General features: G+C 54.2%; 1 protein-coding gene across 3 annotated transcripts in view; it reads right to left on the minus strand.

Annotated features, from left to right (window-relative positions):
* The window catches only part of GckIII (Germinal centre kinase III), a 124303-nt gene that overhangs the window by 58731 nt on the left and 38035 nt on the right, over positions 1–27537 (minus strand). The window contains exon 1 of one of the 3 annotated variants that reach the window (XM_089544088.1): positions 21905–24112. The exons of 1 other annotated variant lie outside the window; for it this stretch is intronic. In XM_089544088.1, the coding sequence (XP_089400214.1) occupies positions 21905–21931 (27 nt within the window). In that variant the 5' untranslated portion in view covers positions 21932–24112. Of the gene's footprint in view, positions 1–7614; positions 8050–21904; positions 24113–27537 lie in introns of those variants that run through there. One more of the 3 variants, XM_089544085.1, reaches the window with a different exon arrangement.

Raw genomic sequence — 27537 nt, forward strand, 5'->3', positions numbered from 1 at the left:
TGCTGCGCCCCGCATTATCGGAGTCTGAGAGGGCCCGACCGTCTCCCATTGTGCGCCTAAACGAGGTTCTTGTTCTCTCGCAACAATCGCGCCAGGCACGCGCAGTCACGGCTGGCGCGGAAGGAGTTCGCGGTGAGTGCGTGAAGCGAAAAGCCCGTGCCTCAACCAATGACCCGTAATAACGCAACCGTTCAAGACAGGAGAAGAAAAAAAATGACGCCGGGAGAAGGCCGCACCAGGAGCAGGGAAAACCATATGTGGAGAGGAGGGCGCGGTAGGACGAATATAGGCCGATTGTACATGCATGCACACACACGGAACGCTTTAATACCTTGCGTGATGTCACGAATGGAGAAGCTCGAATCGAATGGCAGCAAAGGAGAGCTCGAGAAGGCATCGTGACTGCCTCACGTACATGAGTAGGGCACACGCCGCGATGGCTCGGCAAATGAACGGATCTCAGCACCTATTCGCGAGTTCAATACCCGGCAACAATCCGACTGGGGTGGAATTATGAGGGGAAGGGGTACGCACATCGGGGTCGCGCAGCCTCAAACTCCAGGAGGTCGCAGTTAATCATAATTCCACCACTGCCGTAATGCCTCGTACCTTACGCCCCTCTTTCGGTAGGCACACCTCGATTCTAAAAAAGTAACTCACGGCACACGCACACATACGTACATGTACGAAGACCGTTGCCTAAAAACGCGAACGAATCGACAGCCACATACATGTATGCCCCTTTACGCGTGGGCACCTGCTCCGCAGTGAAGGGTGCCCGAGGTGCCCACTGGCGATGCGCCCAGCGCTAATACCTGGACGCCCGAAGACGACCACGGCGAAACGGGAACCTCGTGCGGTCGGAGCCAAATGATACGCTGAGGTGCCTCTCAACGCAGCACCCTTTCGCGGCCTCGTGTGCGCACGATCGCCCATGAAGGAATGGGTCGATAACGGCACGCGCACACCCGCGGACGCGCGCATTCCATGGCTCGATGCCACCGGGAGGATGCCACGAGCGCGTCGCCCACGGCGGCGAGAGGCGCGCTTTCGCCGTCGGGGCCATCTATGGGTGTACGCGTGCGGGCGGCTCCCTTCCGCGACAGGGGACCGGGAGGAGGAGGAGGAAGTTCGCTGTCGATACAGTGCATGTCCCTCCCAGGAAGAGGGGCCCATACGGGGGTGCAGGCCACCAACTCCGCTCGTGCCACTAGCAATTTCTGGCCAGCAGCGGCAGCGTCAAGTCAGCCGCTCGGTTTCGCGTCTTGCCTCTTTTCGGACGTCTCTGCTGCGCGGCGCGATCACCGGAAATGGACAGAATGTGCCGACTTTCGCTTTAACCTCTTTCACTGTGCAGTACATCGCGCAGCAGGAATCGTGCTCCCCTTCACATCCGACGAAGTTCGAACGTTTCTCTCGCCATTAAAGAGGGTTTGCACGATTGAGCAGAATGCAGTTTCTCTGTCGGCTTGCAGAACCCGACGTCGCGGGATCGAATCCCGGCCACGGTAGGCGAAATGTAAGAACAGCCGCGTGCGATGCGACGACAGCGCGCGTTGAAGAAGACCAGGCAGTCGAAATTATTCCGCAGCCCTCCTCTCGGTGACTGTGAGCAACTAACTGCAGGTCGCTTAAGCCCACACTTCTTTGTCTTTGATATAACTGACGCTGCGCTCCAACCTCACCAGCCAAAGTGAATCTATCACCGCACTACGCCACGCTGGAGAGGATTGGTGCCAGAGTTACAGGCGATCTATCCCTTTCCTGATGAAAGAACAGGGTTCACAGACTAAACAAAGACAAACCGGTCACCGCGCAAGGACGCACGTAAGACAAGTGTTGCTTTGACGCGCAGTAACCGACAGCTTGAGTCCATTTCAAGGGCGGTCCGGCCCGTCTTTTTCTTTCCACGCTTTCTTGTGTTTTCTTTTTCCGCTGGTTGAGCGCTTATAAGATGCACGCACGACAACCGAGCGGTGAGAAACAGTGGGCAGCGCATAATCGCATTCGCCTCACGCACTGGCAATCGGCACGGCAGGCGCAGCGTGCCAGAGGAGGACCAACCATATTCCGCGACGACGCTGCAGGGACGGCCCAAGGCAGCGGCCAAAATGGATGCCGACGAGGCATGCTCGCACGTGAAAGGGCCACTGCACGGAGGACGGCAATATTGCCCGCCGGGGGCGCGAAGCAGCCGGGGTACAGTGAACTAGAATAGCCGGGGCTAAAGCCCTAGCCGGGGCTCGCCTCACACGCCGCTCTCCGGACGAGAAGGCAGCCGATAGTGAGCGGGCGGCAGATCCAGGGATATATACTCGCCGAGCCGATTATCGAGGCAGATCGCCGAGCCGATTATCGAGGCAGAAAGTCTCGAGGTGAGTCGCAATCTCGACCGGCGTCGCATGCGTCTTAAAAATGTCCCGGATGCAGCCACGCGACCACACGCGCTTCCTCGCCAATAGAGGCGAAGAACCAAACGCCCAAGGTGCCGAGGACCGCTATAGGAGCATCATGGCGCGAAAATTCGGTCGACACGGCAAGCAAACTACGCGCTGAAGAAGCGTCGCACTGAGTGGAAGAAATTTAATGACCAGATAGGTGCCTTCACTAGACGCCCATTTACGGTCTCAACTGAGTTTGCCAATCATGCCCCTGCTCCACTTATCCCAGATATAAGCAGACGGCGACTCCTCACCGACACCGTTAGGGAAAAACCAGGCGATGTGCCAGCTCTCCCCCGGGTCAAGCACGCACTATTATCATAACAATTCAACCGCAGGTAGACAAAAGAACAGGTCACTCCCGACCGTGCTCTTTCCCTGAAACATTAGGCAAGCAGTAATACGAAAGAATAAGCCGCTCACTAGTAAGCCAGGATCAGCTAAGTATTAGACATAGTCCGGACACTCCTACCCCTTTCTTCTGAGCGTAATGGAGCACCAGATTAAAGTTCACCACTCAAATCCCGACTCATCCATTCACAAACACTTGCGCAATTCCGTTAACCCCGAACACGGCCTAAACCGCGTCCGGCCCCAAACCGTTTCTCTCGGAGCGCACAAAACGCGGAGAACCCCGTGCAGAGACTGGGCAACACGGTTAATTTTGCTGATGTCGCCAGACAGGCCAGAGAGAGAAGAAAATCTGCAGCATCCCCATCTGATTATGGTGCAGGCGCGACTCCAGGTGCTCCCTTGAAACAAATCGGCGCACTTAACTCCGTCCCACCTCGAGCCAGACTGATTCAAGAACACGAGTACAGGGAGTGAAAGAACGCTGTAGCTTCTACGCTTAGGCTGAAAATGGTCGCTATCCATCCAGAGGATAAATATTTAGAGCAAACGAAAAAACGTGCTTTCCACTCGTACATTTGGAGCAATCGTAGTTAGATAGCAGACAGCGTGCCCCCTTTCGTAGTACAGCTATACTTGTAACCGCAGCAGCCTTTACCTTCTTCACATCGCTTGCGCGAGCACCTGGTTTTAATAGCGAGCTTGGTAATGCGATTAACATGTTTAAATTAAACTGCGCACACCTTTGAGCCCGTTATCACATATTCACATTAAGTTACACACACCTCTGAACCTGTTCGCAACCTAGTTGTGAACAATAATATTAACAGCTACGAGACAGTTTTCCCGTTTGCAGCCTCAGTGTATAGCGTTGCGAGCAGTCGCAATGCCCATAGTCAGATGCATCTCAACAACGAAGCGGCAAACGCCCTCAAAGGAGGCCCCGTTGAGTCAATGGCGTCGACCGATTTCATGACGTCACGGTTAATCAGTGGTTAACCTCCTGTAACACTAGCGTGACAAGCGATTAACCATGGATTAACCTACCATGGCAGGGGTTCACCACTGACAAACCGCGCCGTCACGAAAAATCAGCTGACTCCACTGGCTGGAGGCATTTCTAGCTTCGTTTTCTAGCTGTAGCGCAACTGGAGACTGTTGCCCACAAGAACAGGCCTGCGTTTTCAACAGCTGGAGTCGTCGACCGAAGCAGCACGCCGGGCCTCTCCAACCAAGGCGCACCGACACAGCGCCGTTACAACGCAAGGCGCGGTCGCGACACGCTCAATCAGCCGGCAGCAGAGTCCGCGACGCCGCTAATTGCCACGCAAGCGCACGCAGTTCGCGCGCGAAGGTTAAACGCTGGGCGCGCATTTCCGCGTCCTCGCTGCTTTATCTGGCCGGCCTTCGGTCGCAACAGGGCCCCGCTAAGCACGGCCGACATCCGAAACGCACAGGGACCGCTTCGTGGTGCGTTCGAAGCAGTGCCGCGGGAGAGGGAGAGTCGAACCGCGGCGAACAACGGTCGGCCGAGCAACAGCGATCTCCAGATGAAACGGAAGACCGACTCCCGTGGCCCCGTGCATGGCTATATCCGACTCCGCGCGCAGCGGCATTTAATCCGGCGCGCGATCGCGCGCTGCCGTTGCCGCAGCACGGTTGTATTCTTTCTCGGTTGCCTGAGAGAGCGCGCACAACGAGTAGATTCAAGGCCCGAAACGAGGCTGCCGTCGCATGAGAGAGAGAGAGAGAAAATCGGCGACAGCATTTCCCCCCTTTTTTTCTTCTTCCTCGGAGGCTTCCCGGGTCACTACGTGCTCCAGCGAAAATTTTTCGCGACCAATGGGGACGCTCTATGAGGGAAGAGTACGTGTTTTGCGCATGCGCTGGAATGCGTTGCACGAATGCAAAAGTGAGAACCTATAATGAGTGCTGAAGACGGGTGAACAGTGGCACAGAGGGCAAAACCTTGTCTGGAACACGTTCTGGGCGTGTTTCGCGCTGAACACGCGATATCTAGCGATAACATTTGGTTAAAAATGGTATAAATGCAAGCATGTGCGGTTATATAAACTCATAGCATTTCACTGTCATTTTCGCCTTTTTGCCTTCCTGGCCGCAGCCGGCTTTGAGAGCTGCGGAACACACAGTTCGGTCGTTCTAGGCATGCGTTTTGTCCTCTGTAGAAACTAAAATGTGCAAGGACGCGTACCTCCACTGTGAGTGCACTGTAAAGCGCGTTTCGATCCATTAAAAACAGGTTTCTTTATAAATACGTGGTAACATCTAGATAACACAGGTTTTGAGGGTGGGCTATCCGACCAGGCGGATACGATCCTCAAGTAGATTTGTTAACTTAGATTATTAGCCTAATGCGCTAGTGTCACCATGATAAATCAATGATATTCAATTTGTTGCATCGATTAAAGTGAGACAACCTGTAGAGACAGCGTCCATAACATATGACAATACAGCATTGGCCGACGAGGTCTACAAAGCAGGTAGCCGAGCGACCTGCGCGTAAACACTGACAGCGGCACAATGACATAAAATAACAATATCCCAGAATGGCGGCAAAAGTTGGTTTTCGGTTACGAAGAGCGAACTGAGAACTATCGGTGTCTTTATTTAATCCCCTCACAGGTAAATGATTGCATTATTACTTGGGTTTTGCACAGCGGCACATATAATTTAGTTGGAGGCCATTCGTCACGGGGATTTCCTTGCGAACAACTCTTACAGGCTCGGTTATCGTTACACGCGACTTCAAGTTCGTTCTTTTCACCCTAAGTGCTATTAGTGAAGCTCACTAGGTGAGGCATGGTCGCACCTTTCCCGAAGAGGTCGGCACAGGCACCACTAGACACGCGCAGTCGAAATTCGACGGCGTGGCCATGCCTATCAACTGGCTCAGTGAACTCTTCGTAAGAATCCGAACAAGAGACCAGCCTGACAACAGAAGCGGCTTTGACACTATAGAGACGACAAGACCTTTGGCACCGAAAAGCGAGACAACCAAATGGGTAAAGTTGCGAGAATGGGCTGGCAGGACAAAAGCGAGACATAACAGTCACCATAAATTCGCTCGTCACAAAACAGGCTAAGAGGTATTACTTCTAAGCCTGCACATAAAAAAAGTTATATAATTTCATGAACACGTTTAATGTTGTGCATGGATTCCATACGGCTCGTTCTCGATGCTGCTCCCTGCGACATTTTTCTAGCGGAGATTCTGAATTACGAAACTGTGAAACTAAAGACAATGTGCAGGCAGTGTGCACCGACATGGCAAATGAACAAATGAACACAGAACGACTACGAGGAACTGATGGAAGGTAAATTCATAGCAGATGTAAAGGGTGGGTTGTTATAATAACCGCGTTCTAACTAGTGCAAAAACAACGCGAAACGATATCGAAGACGTCTCGAAGCGGTGTCCTAAAAAGCGAAGGGAGCCAGGGGGGCCAAGGAGAGCGCGGCTGGCAAGAAAAGCAGTCCTCCACGTATCGAAAAATGCGCTTCGCAGGTAGACACTAATTTCACTCTTTGCCAGTTTACTTTTATTTGCCTTGTGAACCTTAAGCGATTAGCATCTCCAGACAATTGTCCATGTCACAATGTGTCGCGTTTCTTCCGAAATTACTGCAGCTTTTTTCAAGACCTGTCACAAGCTTGTTTCTATTTCCTGCCTATTGATAAATATGTAAATCTACTCATTAAAGGGGTTTACCGTGAGACGATTTACTCAATTATCCGTCATGTGGTACACAGGCTGCACATTGAGGCACGGCACGTTGATGCGGGGCATAATGGGTCACCGTTTCCAAAGAACCAAGTTATGTCCGCAATACCTATACTTTTCGGCGGCAATGGTTTAGAGGGCGAGCCGAAAAAAAAGCACCATGCACTAGTGGGCATTTCCTAATAACTCCAAGGGTGGGCAGGTGAGGGTGGTAATAACTTGTTACGAATATTTTCGACGACGGAGCGTGAGTGGTTCTCCGTCCAGGACTTTTTCTCCCTTCGAGGCTGTTTGCCGCTCGGGCCCTGATGTCCTCTGGTCGTCGGAATCTGAGCTGGACAGCTCCTCCCCCATGGCTCATGTGTCGGGTTAGGCATTTTCGGTATTGCCAGGTATTTCGACAGCATCAAAATATTTTCCAACTTCCTACCTGACTGTGCAATCTTAGTGCATGTGTAAGATTGCGTATCAGAGGCATATAGTTCCAAAAACGAGATAATCCGTGGCAAAACGGGAAGTCTCCGTTTTATACAAGCCGAAGTCCGCAAACGTAGTGTTCCGACGGCTGCAAGTACACAGAGACGGAACTACTCACGCTCGCACGGTATCCCCAATTACGGCCAAGATACCAATGTACAACCGCTGCAAAATTTCACGAAATGCTGAAGCGCGAAAAAAAAAAAAAATCAGCGTCGTCGCGCAATCCAACCATCGAAAATGCCGTCAAGCCTGTTCCATGCACTGGTGTCAATACCAGGAGACCAAGGTTTGAGGCAGCGCAGCAATCAATTTGTTCCCGAGCACAAGCATCCCGTAATCCTTTGCTGCCGACTGTACTTTCGCGTTCACAGGCCGATTACGACGCCCTCGGGCGTGCAGCAAAGCACAGAGAGCATCTGTACAGCGCCTGCATCAAAAAGCAGCTGTCACGGCCGAGTTTAGAAGATCAGCCATAACAATGGCATAGAGCGACGGCCAGCAAGCAACCAGGCTTCACGTGTCGCGCGCAATGCAATGATTCCGCGGACCACTTTCGGTCGTCATCCGGCGGCAGCGTCGAGAGAACGAAGGGGCACTCACAAACTGCGACGGGTCGTATCCCTTGAGGAAGGGGTTGCCCGCCGGCTGCGTCCAGGTCCTCCACTTGAGGAATGACTGGTTGTGGTAGCCCCACTGCTGGTAGCCCCCGGGGGGCTGCCACGGAGGCGGGGGCGCGGCCGCCGCGGCCAACGCCTGGTACGAGCCGTACGTGCCGCCGCCCCACACGCTGCTGGCGCTGCTGCCGCCGCCGAAGCTGGTGCGCGTCAGCAAGTGCTCCTGGCGAGACGGCATAGCGCTCACCACCACGCGCCGAGAGAAACCCAGCTTCGCCGACTCACGGAAACAGCTCCGCAGTGCTGCTGGAGAAGAACTGTGCCATGGAGTCAACGGACGGCCCAACCCAAAGCCAGCGAAGAGGCAGGGGTGGCTGGGACACTGCAGATTATGCCCGTCCTCTTGGCGCCTCTTCAAAGTGCAACAAATCTGTTAACACCTCCGTCGACGGCCGAAGGAGGAGGCTGCTCCAAGACAGATGCCGGGGCGACGACGCCACCACTTCCGCGGGCAGCTCACAGGTACGCGCACAAGCGGTGCACACACTTCCGCTTGTCGGACGCGAAAGGCCGGCGGGCTGCTGCTGCTCCTCTTGCCGCTGCTGCCCAGCACGTTCCGCGCCGCTGACTGGGCGCCCCGCTCCTTCCTGGGCCAAAAGAGCGCTTCCGTCCGGGTTCCGGTCCGATTGTCGCCGAGAAGGCGACGACAAGGACGCCGCACTGGTGGCCCGCTTTGACTAGCGGCGCGCTTTTTCTCGTTCCTGTTCACGCGATAACGACGGCCGAGCTATCACGAAGGCCGAGGCGCGCCGCTAATGTGGTTAGGGCGCATCGATTCCAGTCGGGCCTTAATCCATGGCGCGAGACGACGACAGAGCGACGGCCTTCGCCCAACAAGCTCGCCGAGCAGTCGCAGCGACGTCTTCAATCGCGGCCCGCTTTGTCGTCCGTGCCAGAAGACGCGAACTCCTTCGTGAGTCGAATGCGGAGAAGGGGGAGGGGTGTGCTCGTCGCTTCTCCGCTCCGGCGCAGCAATCAACGCTCCCTCTACTTCACGTCGTCTTTTCGCCGTGCCGTTCTGTCGAAGACAAGACACGCCGGAAATGAGGCGACACGAGCGCGCCGGGCTACAAGTCGAGCGCCGGCGGCCAAACTGAAGGAGGGTGCGGGGAAGAGGGCAACGAGGAGTACGGTGCGAGCCGTGGGCAGCCAGGCACACCGAGAACGAGGAGCAGGAGCAGCGCGGGTTTCCGGAGAGCACGGGGGTTGCGGTGCGCACGCACAGGAAAGACGGGGAGACACACACAGGCCACGCCGCCGTTCACGACGGGCACGACACACAAGAAGAGTCAGCGGGAGGTACGAGCACGGCTCGCAGGGGCAGAACCGCTCGAGACGAAGGCGGGAGGACGGCGGCGTTCGGTCACGACTCGGGCAGAGCCGCAGGGAGACGAAAATAATAATCAAAGGGAAGAAGGGCCAGCGCAGCGGCAGAGGCCAACGTTGAAGCCCGCTCGTTCGGCGCGGTCTGGCCGACGAGCCGACGACGACCACGGCGACGAGGCCCTTCCACGAGCGGCCTCCTCGCAAGGCCCCCTCCCCCTCCTCCACAACGCAATCGGAACAGAGAGGGCAAGGAAACGCGGAGGAGGCCTCTCCGCGAGTGGGCTGAGGAGCAGCCTTCCTCCTCCCGTGAGCAGCGGGTGAGCAAGCGAGCACTTTTCTCGCATGCTCGGCTGGCGCGCGAGCAGCGCACGACCACCGCCACCACCGCGGCGGCGGCGGTCGGCAGGCAGGTAGACACACACACACACACAGAAGCTTCCGTGACCCAAATTCCGGCGCCGCGAGGGCGCTAGACGAGCTGCAACCGGTCGCGACGACGACGGAGACGTCAGGCACGTCGCCGCAACGCGAGGCGCTCAAGGTGGCGCGCAGGGAGACGTGCGCGGGACGGGAAATTAGCCGGAGGTTACGAAAAGGACGACGCCGGCAGAATCCAGAAGAAAAGGGGGTCTGCCACCAGGGCTCCGAACCATGGCCAGACTTTGGCAATGTGAGAAAGCTAAACTACGCCCACCCAAGCTTGCTCTCGGGAAGAAGGGAAGATGAAGGCTAAGTACGAAATGTTACTTTAACGGCTAACGGCTACCGAGAGAATGTAGCAACGCTCGTGGCAGACGGCATGGGACTTGGCGCTTCCTTTAATAAGCATCCCGCAAGCGCTCCAACGCGGAAGGGTAGACGTCCGGGCTTGTTTGTTCATGATTCAGGGAAGAAATGGACAAGGACTGAGAAGGACATACATACAGAGCGCTGTGCATGTTTGTCTTAATCGTCGTTGTCCTCTTCGCGCTACGTTTTTCCCCCTGCTGCAATTCGACCCGTGGTCTACGCACAAATGTGGTCTGTGCAGGTCCTTGTTCCCGCCCCCACTCATTTTTCTTTCAAACGCAGCCATCCTCGAACTGTTTTGCATTACTAAAGCGAGCAGTGAGTACTGTTCTCCGTAAATTAGCCGAAGAGACGTGCCAGCTCACAGGAAAAAAAAAAAAGCCACAAATTCCCGCCCTGCACACACCACACACCTTCGCTATGGGTCGCACAAACATGCAGAGTAGCAAAGACCACGCATTCCTGCTCGAGCGAAAGCCCAAAAGGTAAGGCAATGGCAGCGAAGGAACTCTCGCCGGCCTCGCTTTCAAGATACGGTGCTCTTTCAAAAATGAAAAGGCCGCTATCGCCGCATGGTTTAGGCGACACGCGACCGCAAATTCAGTGCCACGGGAGGAGGACCTGTAGAGCGAGCAGCTTTTACTCGGGGTCATGACGAGCTTTCGAACCGGTAACGAGAGGCAACTGCGGAAGCCGCTATAAATCAGGTCCAGCGTGCGTGCCGCGCGCGCATAATCCACCGCCAGGGTTGATTAATGAGGCGGCCCACAACGCGTCCGGCGTCCACGCAATGCGCGCGCGCACCCGTGCCGCATAATAATAATAATAATAATAATAATAATAATAATAATAATAATAATAATAATAATAATAATAATAATAATAATAATAATAAAAGGGCACGCAGTGGAGGCGGCGATGCCTGCATCCGAGAAAGCCCTGCGTATACGCGGTTTTCCCATGAGGTTGGTAGAGATGGTGCTCCCACACCAATGCTGCACCACACGCATAAACAGCACTCTGCGCAGCTTCTCCGATTCAGAGCGAGTGCGGGGAAACGCGTCAGATAAGAGGAGGGAGAGACAGTGGCCTCGCAAGGATACGCGGCTATTCCCTTCGAATCAACGTCAAGACACGACGCCAACATGAAGCTGCGTGCTTTGGGAGCGCTGCAGCACAAAGAAACCTGAATGTACACCACCAGCTACTTCCCTGAGACACATTTACATACACGGAACAATGCATACTGGAAGTGTTTTTTTTTTTTTTGAGGAATATTTGGGGGGGGGGGGGGGGGTGCTCGGCGTGATACACGCGGAGGTTACATAAGCTGAATGTCACACACATGGCTCATCGAGTGAAGGGCTCCGGAAATTTGGACCGCCCGGGGTTCTTTACCGCGCACTGACACCGCACAGTAAAGGGGCCTCAAGAATTTCGCCACCGAAATTAGCACGCCGCGGCCGGTATCGAACCTGCTGCTTTCGTGTCAGCGGCCGAGCGCCATAACCACTGAGCCACCGCGGCGGCCATTTTTAGTCTGCTGTCAATTAATGGAGGAAAGGAAATGGCGCAGTAACTGTCTCAACCTCAACAGCGCCGTAAAGGAAGGGAGGAAGGTGGGAGTGAAATAAGAAGTGCCTCGATGGACACCTTAGATCCCGCTCCACATGCAACTCTGCCACACGTTCCCACTCGATCTCGAGACTGATGAATTGGCCAGGTAATTGAGAGAGAGAGAGGAAACTTTTATTTGTCCAATAGAAGGGCTATCCCACGCTTCGGGGGTTAGAGCCCGAAGGTTCGGACAGCCACCTTAGTTGCAGGCCGGTAGTTCTTGGACCCCGGTGGCATCTTCGGCCAGTCGTTGGGCTCTTGGGTCCGAGCTTCGCAGAAGGTTCTCCCAGGCATCTTTTGTTCTTATGTTTTTAGCCTTGCCTGGTGACTTCTCACATCCCCTTTCACTGCGTGATGAGCATCTCTCTGATCTGTCTGATCTTATTTCCGACCATATATATGGTTGACTACAACTGGGTTTGGGTATGTGTTTGTCAGGAGCTTTCTCCACGTTATTTTGCTACTTCTCCTAACTGGGGTTGTGGTGGTGGTAGGACCCTCCTGCTTAGTCTGTAGTGCTGTGCTATTTCGCTTAAAGTTTGTCAGACCCTCTTGTCTCGCCCCAGTGGCACTCCTCCAGCCCGGTGTGCGAGTTCTCGCGCTATAGTTTGTGTGCCGCCCCGTTTCCGGGCACACCGGCATGAGACAGCGTCCAAACACGAGTGACCTCTCTTTCTTGGGCGCATTTTGTTCGAGGATTCTACCCGGGGTCGTCGCTACGAGAGGATCCGCTGCATACCCGTGCGGTTGTATAAAAACGAGTTTTGTAGGAAAATGAAGTAAACAAAAAGACTGCCGATGAAAAAATCCTGCGCTTGTGACGCCGCAACAGGAGGTCGCATCACAAACCAACACCGAACACCGGCCCGTGCACGTGGGTGCTGTTTTTTTACCGCTCAAGTAGTCTGCGGCGCTGACAGTGCGAACAAAGCTTTGGAAATCAAGCCGCACTGGATCAAGAAAAAAAGCTTTGAATTTCACACCTTTTTTATAGAGTACCTTACTGCGTGTTTCATTTTTATTTTGCCTTTCATTGTTCTTTGAGCACGTGCGTAGCAGCCCTAGATTGCGCTTCGGGAACCGCCTTGGGGTCGATCGGGAGCGGTACGGACCGCGACTGAATTGGTAGTTTCGCAACGCCGGATCTGCGCGGAGTTCCACCTCGATCGTCTCGATAAGGATCGAAGGCGGCCGTGTGACAGCGGCATTAAACGGTCAAAGTGGATCGGCTTGGTCAAGTCTCATAGGGAACGATATATTTCCTCGAGGCGATGCTAGCCTGCAACACTGCGTAGTCCGATGAACCAGCACAGCGCATGCCGTCGTGCGCGCAAACGTTCCTGTTCTTCCCTCCCCTCCCCTGCGTACAAAGGGAGCGTGATCGACGCAGCCCGGACCGAAAAGCAGAGACAAAGAGAGGCCGCGCATCGTCCCGAGAGCAGCATTTCGGGCGCGTCGATGCCTTACGCCCCAGCGGGCAGGCGAGCGAACGTCCGAAGAGGAAAAGCCCACCGGCAGGAGAGCAGAGCAGTCAGCGGATCGTGACCCGCAAACGCCAGTCACCGCGGCACGGAAGAGGCCGATCAGCCCCCGACGGCCGAGGAAATCGTGGGCACGCTCGCGAAGACGGATCCGGACCACGGCGGGCCCCACAGGACGACGACGCAAGACAGGCGCTCGCCACGAACAGCGCCGAGACCCGGAGACGAGCCGCACCAAATCTGTCAGCCATCAAAGCGGCCCCTCACCCTCTGTCGGCCGAGAGGGAATCGTGAACGAGCAACCGCTTTCGAAAGCGAAGAAACAAATTTGCATCGCGCTCCTAGCACGTCACGCGTTAACTGCGATGGAAAGAAATCGCTAGAAATGCGTTTTGAGGAGGCACGGAGGGCGCACTGCAGCTACGGACGTAAATTGTTTTATTTCCCTTTTTTGACTTTATTTCTATTTATGCTTTTGTTGTGTGTTTTTTGTTTTGTTTGTTCTTGTTTTGTTTTTTTTTAATTTTTCCCCACCAATGTGAGTCATGTTGAATGTACTACTCCACCCCCTTATGTAATACCCCCCCCCCCCCAAGGGGCCTTTAAGGGTCAAATAAATGATGACGACGACGTCATCTGGTCAGCGTTGCCGCCTGCGTACAACAAAGCAGCCGGAGAGACGGCGCTGGATTTTGGAACAAATACCGGCGTCACAATTGCCTGTCAAAACACGCGCAACAAGCGTTTGAAAAACGCGGAGGAACTCGCTTGGTAAATTCTGGGGCTATCGCATATGAACAACAATATGTTTACAGCCCGCGGGTAAAATGACCAATACGTTCAAGGAGCTTGAACGAGAGAGTACCGTTTTACAGGCAACAGTTCCTGAATATATTATGTTCCTCAAGGTGGCATTACCGATATTACGCAGTAACTGCGCATAGATAACCTGGTAATATATTAGCAGCAATTCATGCTTAGGCACACGAGGGAGCATTTATTATACAAAACGTGTCAGCATTTCTACGCCTCGTACGCCGCCTGCACGAGCGTGGCGTAAGCTTCCGCCAACCTTAGCTGTGCCCGACTGCAAGAAGCCTATAGCTGACAATCCACTCGGGTTTGAACGCCGGCTGCTTACTAGAAGCGAGACTCCAGACACCGAAGCACTGACCCGCTACTTTGTTCATGTGGTGCCACCGCGCCGCCCTCCGGTGCATCAAGTGCTTCGCGATAGTGTCACACTAAAACTGCCAAACAGAGAATGCCACACAAGCAATTAGCGTCAATTACCATGTATCACTGCAGCACACAACGACTCCGTATCAGGCTATCAGCACACAATGATTCTTTCCTTTCGCCGATCACTACGTATCACTCGGCCGATGGCAGAGAGGCCAGCCGCCACGGGACTGGGTGAACGGTTTGTCGACTCCTCCCACCGTTTGTGGGGAACTAAAAAAAAAAAAAAGGCGGGAGCCGGACGTTAATCCGATTTAAATTAGGGAAATCGGCCGCACAGGGCAATAATTCGAAGTTTCCAAGAACGCTCGGAACGTGTAGATCAAGTTACAGCGGTAAAAATACGAGTTCAGATTCCTCTTCGACACCTTTAAAGATGCCCAGGTGGTCGAAATTATTCCGGAGCCCTCCACTACGATACAACTTTCTTCCTTTCTTCTTTCACTCCTACATTCCTCCCTACCCTTACGGCGCGGTTCATGTGTCCACTGAAATATGTAAGGCAGATACAGCGCCACTTCCTTTCCTTAGAAAACATCTCCAATTCTCCGACAGAGTTTCCAAGGTCGTTGGAGTTCCCCCTTTCCCCACCTCCTCGCTTCACACGGGCCGCCACTCCGGTTCCCCGCTTATTTTCCGTTTTCGAAGCATGGTTAAAACTGCTTGGCAGTGCGCTTGATGTCCTTGACGGCACCTACGTCCCGCTAATTTCATGGGACGGAAAACGTAAGCACAAAACTATTTTCCACCACCAGAAGGCGACCATTACCAAAGCCTTCGGTATGGCGTCTGCATTCTCCACAAGACGGTCGTGTCATGCGGTGAAGTGTCATGGTCCGCGTGCTAATACTCAGCTGCGCGGCAAAGCCAACGAAAACGGGTACTCGCGACGAAAGTAGACGGAATCACTGCTGCGCGCTCTCTTTTAAAGCAACTATAGTAACGGCTTCAGCACCTGGAAAACGGGGCTAAGTATTCGGAGTACGTCTCCCCTTGTCTTCTTGCGACGGGCTCACACTACCGCTCATTTGTGCGTGCGCGCGAGCGCGCGCGTGTGTTTTGCCATTTGTCAATCTGTCGCCCATTTGCTGCCTTCCGCTGCTTCGAATGACCTTTCTGGCCGTGCCTCCCGCGGTGAGCGCCGGGGGCATTTGGAAGCTCGCTTGTCTATTGCGCGCTGGGGCGGTGTTCTGTGGAACAAGGAAAGTGAAATCTTGGCTCAGCTGCACAGTTATAGGCACAGTGCTATAGTTGCAGAGCAATTTTAAGTCTACGCGCCTTCGCTCGAGCGCAAGCATACAGTGTCGCAGAACCGGGTGCCTGCCTTGATTAAAGGGCTACCGAAGAGATTTTTAGAATTTGACAAAGGGTCGAAGGTGTGAAACTTGCAGATAAAGCATGCATGCGAAGTCTCAGCGTATTACTTCGGAGACACGAACGCATAGCGCGGCACAGGTGCGAGCGTTGCCAACACAGGCATAAACACAGGCAGCATCACGCGCGCCATCTCTCGCGCAGCGGCGCTCCGCGGCGCGTCTCTGTTCCGGCGGCCACCGCATGCCGGCGCTGGTGCCGCGGAATAATGGTGCCAGGGCTTACTTTCCAGAATGTGTTTTTCGTGCCTTAAGGCAGAAGTTCAGTCGAGATTAGAACTAAATCAGTGAGCTATCGGAATATTAGTACTAGGTGCCCACAGGCAAACCACAAACGAGGAAGTACAGGGGGTTATGGGCTGGGCATCGCTCGAAGCACGGGAAGCTAAGTAGAATATACGAAGAACGCCCGAGGAAACTGTAGGATAACAGGCGGGCAGCTAAGGTATTTAAATACTTACCCAGAAAGAGCGTTGACTCACAATGGTGGAAAAGGACTATGAAACTAACCAGTAAGTATGCAGGACACAACGACAGATAAGTACAGAGCAGAGAGAAGGATTTGAATCGAGTGGAAATGATACTACGGCATGTTAAGGATCTTTACTTCTTTTAGCAAACTAAAACGTTTAAGAATGCGTTTTAAAAATGCGCCCTTTCCTGAGTCAGGGATCTCGGGGGCCGTCCGTTCCTTCTCCGCTGCACCAAAGCTGCCTTTCGCGGGCACGATTTACGTGGCGCCACCTGTTGACGATGAAGGTTACTGCTCTACATGACAAGCGAAGCCGCGCATTTCTTCTACGATGAGAGCGGTCCCCACGCATGGAGTAGGAAGCCCCTCATCCGGAAATCCACGTCGCAGCGGAGGTCGTTATTACGAAAACAAGTTTTCCGGTGAGCTACGCGGCGTGATTTGATTGTTTTAGCACAGCCGGATAGACGTACAGCAAATACGGTAACGCATTACTGTTGCTAACGCTGCCAGGCAGTACAGCGGTGCTAAAGCTCTCCATTAAATCGGGGAAGGCTGACGGAGCGATAGAGGGGGAGGGTTGTTTGACTGGACCAACCTGGGAATGAAGAGAAAGGCCCTAGAAAGGACCGATAAGTAACTTCCAATTACAAGTGTCATGGCGCACGGGAGAGCTTGAAAACAAGGCGTCCGTTTCTGCTGCGGTAAAGAAACCCCACAACATATATATGAACTTTTCGTTCCGTGGACGACCTTGTCTATGTGCACATCAATGCTGGAAAAAAGCTTTCACATGGCGGAGACGTATTCACGTACCCTCCCCAGGAATTGAAAATACGGGGTGCGTCCATCTAAATTTCTAGGGTGGTGTTGGGGTTACATGAGATGCGGTAATCGTTTCTATTTCTTTTTTTTTTCATTTTGTGCCGTCGATGTGTCGCGCAGGACTAGCAATGTGTATGACTACTACACTCACGAGAAAGGTGATAAAACTTCCCCGTCATGCGCAAAAAAAAAAAAGGAAACCAAAAACACCGTTAGGAAGGAAGGGGGTGCCGTCGGAAGAATGGAAACCACGGCAAGTACCGGTTGCTTGCTGCGCACGCGCAGTGGCTGCTGCACGGCCAGGTGCGTTGCGCACCTGCCACTTGGCGTGCGCAGCAGGCGTCCGGTACCGTTTACACTAAACTCTCTAATGATCGTTCACGGCGACAACGAATGCAGCTCCACCCGGCCGAAACAACATTATCTTTGGGTGGACGAAGCGACTGTGACCATGGCGCACGGCTGCATTACTTCCACGCTATCACGCACACGGCTTGCGGGCTCTTTTTCAACCGCAAGTGTACAAAAGCAAGTCTCGCGCATGCCGGCTTAGGCTGGCGCCCTAGACTAATGAAGTACAGGCTTTTTCTGGAAGTAAAATGACGACACCGACGCTAGGTTTTGAATATCGATACATGCCCAGGTTATGGGATACGCCAACAGCTTCAGAGTTCGACCGCAGAACTTCGTTTCACGTCCATCGCAATCTCACTAGACGTCTTCCGTCAGTTTTCGGTTCCTTGAAAAGCTCCTGAGACGCATATATTGTCGAAGGACTCTCGCTCCCCGAGTGTATGTCGAGAAAGGTTTAGCAAATAAGCAGCGAAGCCATCGCATACTGCCCAGAGCTGAAACCCAAGCACGAAAGCATACCAAAAGCCCGGCCGATGCCGCACAGATGGGAACGATGGAAAACAGCGCACACGCAATAATAAGCCGCTGTTCATGGTAGCCCTCTCCCTAATAAACAACTGTTCAGCTGGGTAAACGATCTCATGAAATGGCAAACGGCTGGGAGCGCTACCGCACGGGGTGCAAAAACATGCGAGTGGCGCCGAAAAAAGCGCGCAACCTTGGCATTTCACTCAAATAGGGCGCCGAAACGGAGAAGCATAAAACTAGCTCTGTTTCGCAGCTCCTTCAACAGATGGCGCCACAACAACCGCCTTTCGCAGTACGTTCTCTCTGCTACCTTTGCCGCTCCGCCAGGGTAGGGGGGGCGGCAGCGGCGGGGGGGGGGGTTCAGCCAGCGATGCCGCCAGGACAGCGCGGCGTTCTTCAAACGGAAGTCGCTCAAAACGAGAAAAATAAAAACAAGAGAAAGAAAGCTGTGGAGAGCGAATACGACAGTGCACCCACGAAGAAGAAATGCGAAACATCCACCACGGCGAACAGCTAGGGCACCGTGCAGTTTTCTCTTCCCAGCCCGCGTCTCGTGGTGTACCTTACAAGACGGAACATTTTTTTTCTTACTGACAAGAGCAATACTTCCCAAGCTGCACTGCGTACAAACATACAGATATTAGTGTGGGCTTAAAAATAAATAAGAAAAAAGTGCCCTGCCCGCACCGTCTTCGTACAAACATACAGGAGGAGGAGGAGGAACGAACTTTTGTTTATTATCATATATGTACATACAGGAGGAGGAGGAGGAACAAACTTTTGTTTATTATCATATATGTCAAAGAGGGCAGGGGTTTAGACAGAGAGTGGGCCCTCTCGACGCCGCTAAGTGGCTTCAAGTTCACGTTTCATTGCGACCCCCAGGGCCCAGCCCACTAGCGGGAGTTGTACCTCCGGGTTAGGGCTGAGCAACGCAGTCTCCCACTGACTTTGGTTTGAGATCTGGAAGCTCAGAGGTGGTTGGTCCTCTGGGCACTAGAATAGGATGCGATTGAGGTGTTTGCTTTAGACTTTGGTTTGAGATCTGGAAGCTCAGAGGTGGTTGGTCCTCTGGGCACTAGAATAGGATGCGATTGAGGTTTGCTTTAGACTTTGGTTAAGAGATCTGGAAGCTCAGAGGTGGTTGGTCCTCTGGGCACTAGAATAGGATGCGATTGAGGTTTGCTTTAGACTTTGGTTTGAGATCTGGAAGCTCAGAGGTGGTTGGTCCTCTGGGCACTAGAATAGGATGCGATTGAGGTTTGCTTTACACTTTGGTTTGAGACCTGGAAGCTCAGAGGTGGTTGGTCCTCTGGGCACTAGAATAGGATGCGATTGAGGTTTGCTTTAGACTTTGGTTTGAGATCTGGAAGCTCAGAGGTGGTTGGTCCTCTGGGCACTAGAATAGGATGCGATTGAGGTTTGCTTTAGAATGACTGCACAGAGTGCAGCGGGAATTGTATTCCGCGGGATACACCAGACAACCTGCTCTGCCTTGGTAAGGGATTTGTGCGGGAGTGGGTATTTGAGTCGATCGTTTCGATAGTGGTGGGTGATTTTATGGTAGGCAACCACCGGGCGCTTCCTCCTGAACCAGGGGCACTGGTCGTTCTGTGCCCGGTTGACGAATCCTCGGGCACATTCATGAGCTGCCGTGCTCCCTGGGTGGGAGGTATGTGCTGGCATCCATATTGACTGGAACCGTTCTGTGGATAATTTGGCTCTAGCCAGGATGGAGAGAGCTGGGGCATGGAGCCTTCTCTTGGCGAAGTTCCTGATTGCTGCCTTCGAATCACTGAGGATGCATACCCAGCACTGGTGCCGGCTATAGCGAGCGCAATGGTCGCCTCCTCAGCCTCTGTCGATATAGTCGGGAGTTGTGAGATGTGGTTATCCCCAAAGGTTGTCCGTGGTTGTCTGCGAGCGCGAGCGCAAATGCTTCCTTATCGGGGTATTCTGCCGCCTCCACGTGAACCGTTTCCGGCAAAGGGGAGTAGTGCTATTGCAATGTCTTGGCTCTGCCTGCGCGTCGGCCTTGGTCATGCACTGGGCGCATGTTTTTGGGAAGTGGCGAGCGAAAGTTCGGGGTGTTGCCGTGGTGGTGCACCCAATTTTAAGTTTTCTAAGGATAGACCTTCCCGTGGTCGCGTGGGAGAGGCGTTCGTAGTGAGCTGCAAGATGCGCCTCAGCTAGTTCATCGACCGTGCTATTACCCTTAGCTGGAGCACTTTTTCGGTGGGGTATTTTTAGATAGATGGAGGGCTAATTTATATGCTGCGTGAATGATCCTGTCTACGGACTCTTTCTCAGCTCGGGGGAGAAGAGCGTTAGGGATAGCGTATGTTATACGGCTGAGGACGAAGGCCTGCACTAGTCGCCGTGTGTCCGCCTCCCTCATTTCTCTGTGTTTGTTAGCAATTCTGCAGATGAGGAGAGACGTCGTACTGTTGGCGCTTGCTTTGAGTAGGCAAATCCTCGCGTTATTTTTCCAACTGTTCTGTAGGAATATTCCTAGTACCTTGATGGTTCGGACTTCGGGTATCTGGGCACCAATGAGGGTGATTGTCATCTTAGGGGGGTTTATTACTATAAATAATAATACTAAAAAAAGTGGCGGGAGGTCAATTGCGAGCTCTTTCATCTGGACTTCCAACAGCTTAGAAAACGGCAGAGGCTGCATCGAATAGCGACACCGCAGCAATCCTGAAAAACTGCCGCTTCGCTAAGCGCTGCGTTTGCATAAAATTCCAGTTTCGTGTCCGCGTAGCACTGGATTCGACGAAAGAAAAAAAAAAGCAAGACAGCTGAACGTAATTCTCTCTAGAAGGCTGCGCAGCGCCTTCGTTCTCGCGAACCGGAAACTACAGGCGAAATGACCGCGTTAACGAAGACAAGAAAAGCGAGGAGCACAGACCACTTCCTACTCCGGTGGTATTTAGTGCCACTGCGTGACTCCCCTGCAGCGGAGCGCTTGCACGGGCAGTGTTTGTCCCACCACGGCACCAGCAGCTGCCTAACAGCGGCACTTCCAGCCGGAGCAAGATAGCCAGCAATTTCCTCGCAGCGCCGTTTATTAGCCTGCGCCCTGTTTGGCACCGCGAGAGAATGGAAAGAACAGCGGCCGTTTTCGACGGCCCACAATCGTTTTACAGCCGCGGCAGGTTACGCCGCGTGGAAAGCAGCGACGGGCCACATTTTTACGCCGCTGTGGCACGACCATTCAGAGCGGCTGTCGCAGCCATAACAAGCGACAGGCAGGATGCATGTGTGTGCGCAGAATGCCTGCAGGGGAATACAATTATGCGCGCTGAGAGTAAACAAGCACACGAAGTAATTTCTCCGTTAAATCACACGGCCGCATATGACCTGTTGTCCGGATTTGGAAATAGGCAGCCACAACGCTGCGCTTATCGACCACCCCTGGTCACGCTGTTACGATACATTAGTCGCTACTGCTTCATGCAGACGCCCTTATCTGTTCGAGCAACGCCAATCATCTTCCGGCAAGCGCTACACACCAAATATCATATGCCCAAAAGGAAATGCAACATCCGCACTGAATGTGCACGCGTTCTAGAAGCCTTCCCCACGAGTATGGGAAGAGCTATCCTGCGTCAACGTCGGAACGACTCACGCATGATGATAAGCCGCTGGACTTGGAATCAAACGCCGAACCACATAAACTTGCCAGGCAGGAGCCGCGCAGAATAAACTGGCAGCTCGCGAGCAAGGTGTTTCTCCGCACGTCACGTACGCGTACCGCGGCGCAAGTGAGTCAGTAAAAACTTTACTGAACGAAAGATTATAAGAGTGGCGGTCGGTGGGTGACATCCAGACCATGCGTGCCTCGTGCCGCATAGGGCCATTGGACGGCCTTGACTTGAACGTCTCGGTCGTCGCCAGCGTTTAACGAAAGCCAGAAGGCGCAATGGAGGCGCAGTGGAGACCCAATAAAGGGAGAACACGAGTCACTGTCAGCCTAACCGAGCTCGAGAGAGAAAGAGCCAAAGTGCAACTGAAGGCAGCTTCGACGTGCGCTTTCCGCGAGGGCGGAGACTCACGCATTCGCGGAGCGGGCAACCCCTCGCAGATGCGGAAGAGACAACTCATACGGGGAGAAGTGGCGACAGATGCGTCATCAGCCCGCATGGGATTTTCGACGCCACAAGACAGCTCGGCAAAAGAGCGCAGGGAAGGAAGCAAACTTACCCTGATGCACTGGTCGTAGTACCTCATGGCTGCAAGATGGTGGGAAGCCGCACAGAGAAAGAAGAGCGGCCTCACCACAGAGCGCGCACGTAATCCGAAAGGAAATCAGCCGACGGTTTCACACTAGGATCTGTCCTGCGGGCAGCGAGTTCCACGCCACAACCATCGCCGATCCGCACCGAAGTCGGCAGACAAGTCTCTCGGCGGGCAGGTTTCTCCTTCAGCACTCGCAGAATGCGGCAAGGACGTCGGGCGAGCCAGACCGCTTCCTCCACATACCTGCCCCTCTTCGCCCAGGTATTGCGGCACAGCCTCTGAGAAGGCGGGCCAGCGGCAGTCACTCAAGGCATCGCCGCCACCGCGAGCCAAGAAAGCCAGTCCCGGGACACCTGCCCCAACGGTGAAGTCGTCGCCGCCGCTGCTGCGGGCGCTGTCGTCGAGTGTGTGGACGGGTGAACGGTGACGCCTCGAGAGCGCGGCCCAGTACTGCTGCGACCAGTACAGCAACACAGTGTGCAACGAACGGCCTTCACCTTAGCACGTCAGCAGGAGGCCGGCAAGTCGAGAGCAGCGTCGCGCCGGGAACGCGGCGACGGCCGAATACCGCGCGGCACGAGGGGGAGGAGGACGCACAAAACCCGTTTGGTGAGCCGCTGCCCCGGCTTGGCCCTCCACCACCACCACACAAAACACTGCGCTTTCGTCCCGCTAAAAAAAGCGAACAAAGTCGCGGAAGCTGGAACAGGGGCTCGAATCCGGCACGCGAAAAAGATTCCCGATCGGCCGTGGTTACCCAATCGTGGGCGGTCGTGAGTGGTAAGCTCTGGGGCGTGCTACAATCCGATTCGGCCCTGGCCCGTGACCAAGTGGCGACACCGCCGGGCTATTACGACGCTGCACCGTTTTGAACAGAACGCGCGCACACTGCCGGCCTCTTCTGCGGCTGCCGCGCTGTACATACAGCGTCGGCGACGCGCCAGAGGGGTTGTGCGCTCGGCCGGTTTGCGTCACCCTCCGCTCCGATTTCCTCTCCCACGGGGCGGCGGAAAAGTTGCGGACGCTTCTTCCCCCCATCAACCAGTGTCTAATGAACCGTGGCCTGCAGCGTAAATGAGGTTGGCTGTTCACAAAGGGGAGAAAAATGAACTCGCCGAGAGAAGGGGACGCGCGGGTGGTGCCAGTCATGACAGGGCGCAAGAAATGCGGAAGCGTGAACCGAAAGCTGTTCAATCAGAGAGCGCGTGTCATTTGCGCGTGACATTTTTACTCGGCGTGTTTTCACCCGGCCAGCACACACGAACGAAAAATGCCTGACAGGCGAGTTCCCCTTGCAGCCGCAACGGGGCACCAACGGGCTTCCTTTCCCGACCTCGGGGATTACCTGCGACTTCTCTAACGCTAGCGCACCTATACGTGATAATGCTGTTAGTCGGAGGTTATGAGAGAAAAACAAACAAAAACAACAAACAAATAGGTGCTCCAATTACCACTCGCCACAATCCTGTTAGCTGGTGAAAGACAAGGCAGCCCACCGACTACAAGAGATACATTCTGCGCGCTTTAGCTTATTTCACAGAGTTGGAGCCTACGTTTTCCTTGCAACAGACGAATAATTCGGTCAAATTTGAAAAAAAAATACAGCTAGTTAAAGGGCGAATTCGCAGCCTTTCTTCTTGCTACAGGCAAACACAGCAGAATTCGGCTGCAACTATACAGGGTATCAATGCAACCGCAGTGCTCTCTGGCAGATTGGCTAAATCAGATGCTATACAGTCTCAGCACGGCATGCCCGTACAAAACAAGGCACTTCCGGTAAACATTACGAAACTTTGCTGCACACGCCGGTCGCGTTAAACAGAAATCAGCGGCACCAGACGTTGCGATTACGTTCACCCATTCTGCCCGGATTACAATGCGGTAAACGCTGACACAGACTGCACGCTTCAAAGTCCTCCGGGAAACTGCAAAATGGAGTCTCGTTTTCCCGCGACTCGATGAAAAATGTGGACGCAAACGAGCAAGCAGTCTCACAAGGTCCCGCTCCCTTCAAGTGAAAACTCTCGCTGTAGGAAATAAGTTGCGCGGATGCGCCAAAGCAGGAGAAAACGTGCGATGCGAGGACGCGGGTCACACACAACTGCACGGGAACCTGTCCAAGCTTTCCGTGAGCTCGAATCACGCAGTCAGTGATGCGATTGGCCGAAGTCACTTTGGAGCAGCTTTTGGCGCAGATGTATTTTCCCGGTGAACAAGTCGCATTTTTTAATTTTTTTTTTCCTCGGTGTAACTAGTATACGGCCATGGAGGTAAAAAAAACTAGGAGAGAGTGCGCTCAGCCTCTGCAAGCCATCCTCCTCTGACGCCGCTGCCGGGGGCCCTTTTGCGCACTGGCTCATGGGAAATAGGCCCTCCTCCACAGTTACCAGACTGCCAACCAGCGGTGCTTTTTAGTGAACGTCCGTGCTCCGATGTAGCGCAGAAGCGCAGCGCCTGTGTTGCAGCTTTGGCGGAATGCGTACCGAGCTCGAGGTTGTCTGAAGGCTCCGCGTCTCAACACTTCTGTTGATTACACTCTTGAGTTTTTGGGTGCACTGTAGAAAACTGCAGGTAAACTTTTCATCAAAGGGTGCGGCCGCGACCTCGTCACTGCTCAACTGTGGTTCATAAAGAGAATGGAGAGGAATTCCTTTCGTCGTTATACACATACGGAGCGTTTATTTCAGCGCATGCTATAAGCGGAGAACTCGAGAGTAGACGAAGAAACGAGCCTCTAAAAAAGGGCGCAGCGGCTTCCAGAGCACTCACGGCGGACGGACGTGTTTCACGAGCGCTCCGGCGCGCTGCGCGAGATTCTATTTCTCAGGCGGACTTCGGCCCGCCCATGGGCCCGGCACAAGTCGTGCCGAATACGCTCGCGCACATACGCGGTTCCGACGTGAAATGCAGCAGTGAAGTATTTCTCTCTCTCTCGCTGTCGAGAGTGCCGGCGGCTTTACGTCTGCCCCTGCGCGGGGTCTCCCGGCCACTGCGCACAATCACTTACAAAAAGAAGTAAACTGTATGTATACATAGCCGCGCGCTCGTAGCGTCCTGTCTCGGACTAATCGCGCGCGCGGCACACTGCACTAGCGGCCGGGGTGGGGCGCCCGGCCGCGTATACCGTCCGAGGTAGCACCCAGCGTTCGTGTCACGGGTGCACTACCTGGCGAAGAGCAAGCGGGAAGTCAAACCCGCCTGCTCGATGAACGCACAGAGGCTCACCATTGTTCTGTCACGGGTGCGCGCACTGCCGCGCGGCCACAGGAGCGCTTCGAGACTGTCCGGGATGATTCCCAGCGCCCTGCAGGCCGCGAGAATCTCGCGACGCGGCACTGCAGAAGCGGCACAGCGAAGGAGCATGTGCTCAAATATCTCCACTGCGCCGCAGTCAGCGCACGCGTCGCTCGGCGACGGTGGCCGCTGCGGCGAGCGAGCAGTTTGCGCTCACCACGGAGCCGTCAGTTAACACAAGCAGATGGTCGCGCAGTTGCTCGTAGAACGAAATAGCGAAACCGAAACCGAAATCCGGCTAAGAGCTACCACTGCCTTGTCACGTGAGGGCCTATTTCCCATGATTCTTTCCATTATATTTTTTATGACTAGGCTTCAAGATTGTGACGTCATGCTCCCTCCTAGTTTTTCTTCCTCCATGTATACGGCGAAAAATGATGCGCAACCACGCGCCATCTTTTGCCGTTCCTGGTAACTGTGTTTCAAAACAAAATCGACAAATACAAGCGACAAAGAGTCGAGTTATCACAGTTTTAACGCAGCGCGATCCGCGGCTTGACGCTCTCGCAGGCGTGCACTCCTCAGGAATGCGGAGGTATACCTCACAGCGGATGCTGTTCACGGTAGTGGAGTGCGAATCGCGCTATACTAAAATTGTCTTCAGAACAGAATATGCTTGGGCAGGTTGGTAATTCATTGCAACACAGTAATCATAGCGCGGGAAAAACTCAGGACAAAGACGAGACGGGACAAGCGCCAACTTCCAACACAGAGGATTTATTGCAGATCAGGAGCGTAAGACAGTCGATAAGACATTTATTTTGTACCGGCACCATAACGACTTGACTAGAGAAATCAAAGAAGCGTGTGAGATAGCACGGGCAGATCAATGCGTCAGCATACCGTCTGTGACATTATCGAAGAAAGAAGAAAAAAACCCGATTTCATGGCATGACGGCATGTGGCATTTTATGTTTGTTCTTAGTTCTTCTGCTGTATCAGTAGCGTATTAATTACGCTCTTGATCTGCAATAAATCCGCTGTGTTGGAAGCCACGAACGGGCGCCTAAGAGCTGCGCCATAAAACAAACTACAGACACAGGAATCAGTGCGTGTGCAGCAGCTGACGCGATTTGAAAGTGATCACTTGACGCTTAGCCCGCTCAGATTAAGGTGCTTCAGCACGATTCATTTTTGCGAGAAGGCTGAGGGAAACAAGCGTGCTTAGCCAGCCGACAGGCTCCTCTATCCTGCTGCACCTCATATCCTTCGCAGTGTGAGCATCGCGATGCCGAAGTGGCGACGTCATTAAACTTGACTTTTTGTTTATGTAACATACTTGTGATGCGACTATGACGACCTCGCAGATGTGAAGCCTCTCTCGCAAGGATACGTAAAGAAAAAAAAAAACACCTTCCCTTCACTCCTTCTAACGCAACTGCCAGTGACACGCCGCTCGATACGTGCTGCTGCTGGGCTGCTGCAACGCGTCAAGTTATCGGCCCGCAACTAAACGCAATGCCTCACGTTTCTCCTGACGGGAGGACAGCTGGGCGGGCCCAGAAGAGTACGCCTTCCGGTTTCCACCTCACACGCGTGACCAGGGAGCCGCTCTGCGATCTGCCAAGGGCCGAGAGAGAGAGGGAAGGAATCGCCAAGAAGAAGAAAGGACCCGCCGCCCAACCACAGACGCGATGTGTACCGGGGAGCGTGATCGAGAAATGCGCGCATCGGAGATCGAAGACCGGTGGCTCTGAGGCTCGGCGGGCCGCGTTCGAACGCACGAGGCGCGTTCGGCGGCGCCTGGCGCTCCCCACGCCCCGCCGGAGACCACACGCGCGGCGGAAGCTGCAACACCGCGGGACAGCAGCGGGCAGTGCCCGCCGCGAGCAGTGCCCGCCGCGAGCGCCGAGAGAAATAGTCGGCGTAAAACGAGAACACCTGCATGCGCTACAGTTCTTTTCGTGCGTTTCCCGTCGGCAGGAAAGGCGTGGACGAGAGGTCCGAGAGCGTATATGGTGCCGTCGCTCAAGTGAAGCGCACTTCGTTCAGCGGCTGCCCCAAGGATTCCCGCTTGACGCCTTCTGACAAGCTGGACGAAACGGCCGACGCAATGCGCGGCCAAGCATAAGGGGAGGGGGGGGGGGGGGGGGGGGGAGGCTGCACAAACGTAGCACGTGCTGCCAAGACGGATCCGCGTCCAACCATTGCGTGTCAACACCTCGGAAAGATCAAGAAAACGCGGTCTACGACCACAACACGCGACGGGACGGGAATACGAAGCCGTCCCCGGTCGGAGAGACGCCTGCTTGCACGCGCCCATCGTCCTTCGCAGTGGAATTACTGCGTCCACAAACAGGCTC

This window comes from Amblyomma mixtum, chromosome 5 (genome assembly GCF_055824585.1).
Source record: "Amblyomma mixtum isolate Tamu chromosome 5, ASM5582458v1, whole genome shotgun sequence".
Lineage (NCBI taxonomy): Eukaryota > Metazoa > Arthropoda > Arachnida > Ixodida > Ixodidae > Amblyomma > Amblyomma mixtum.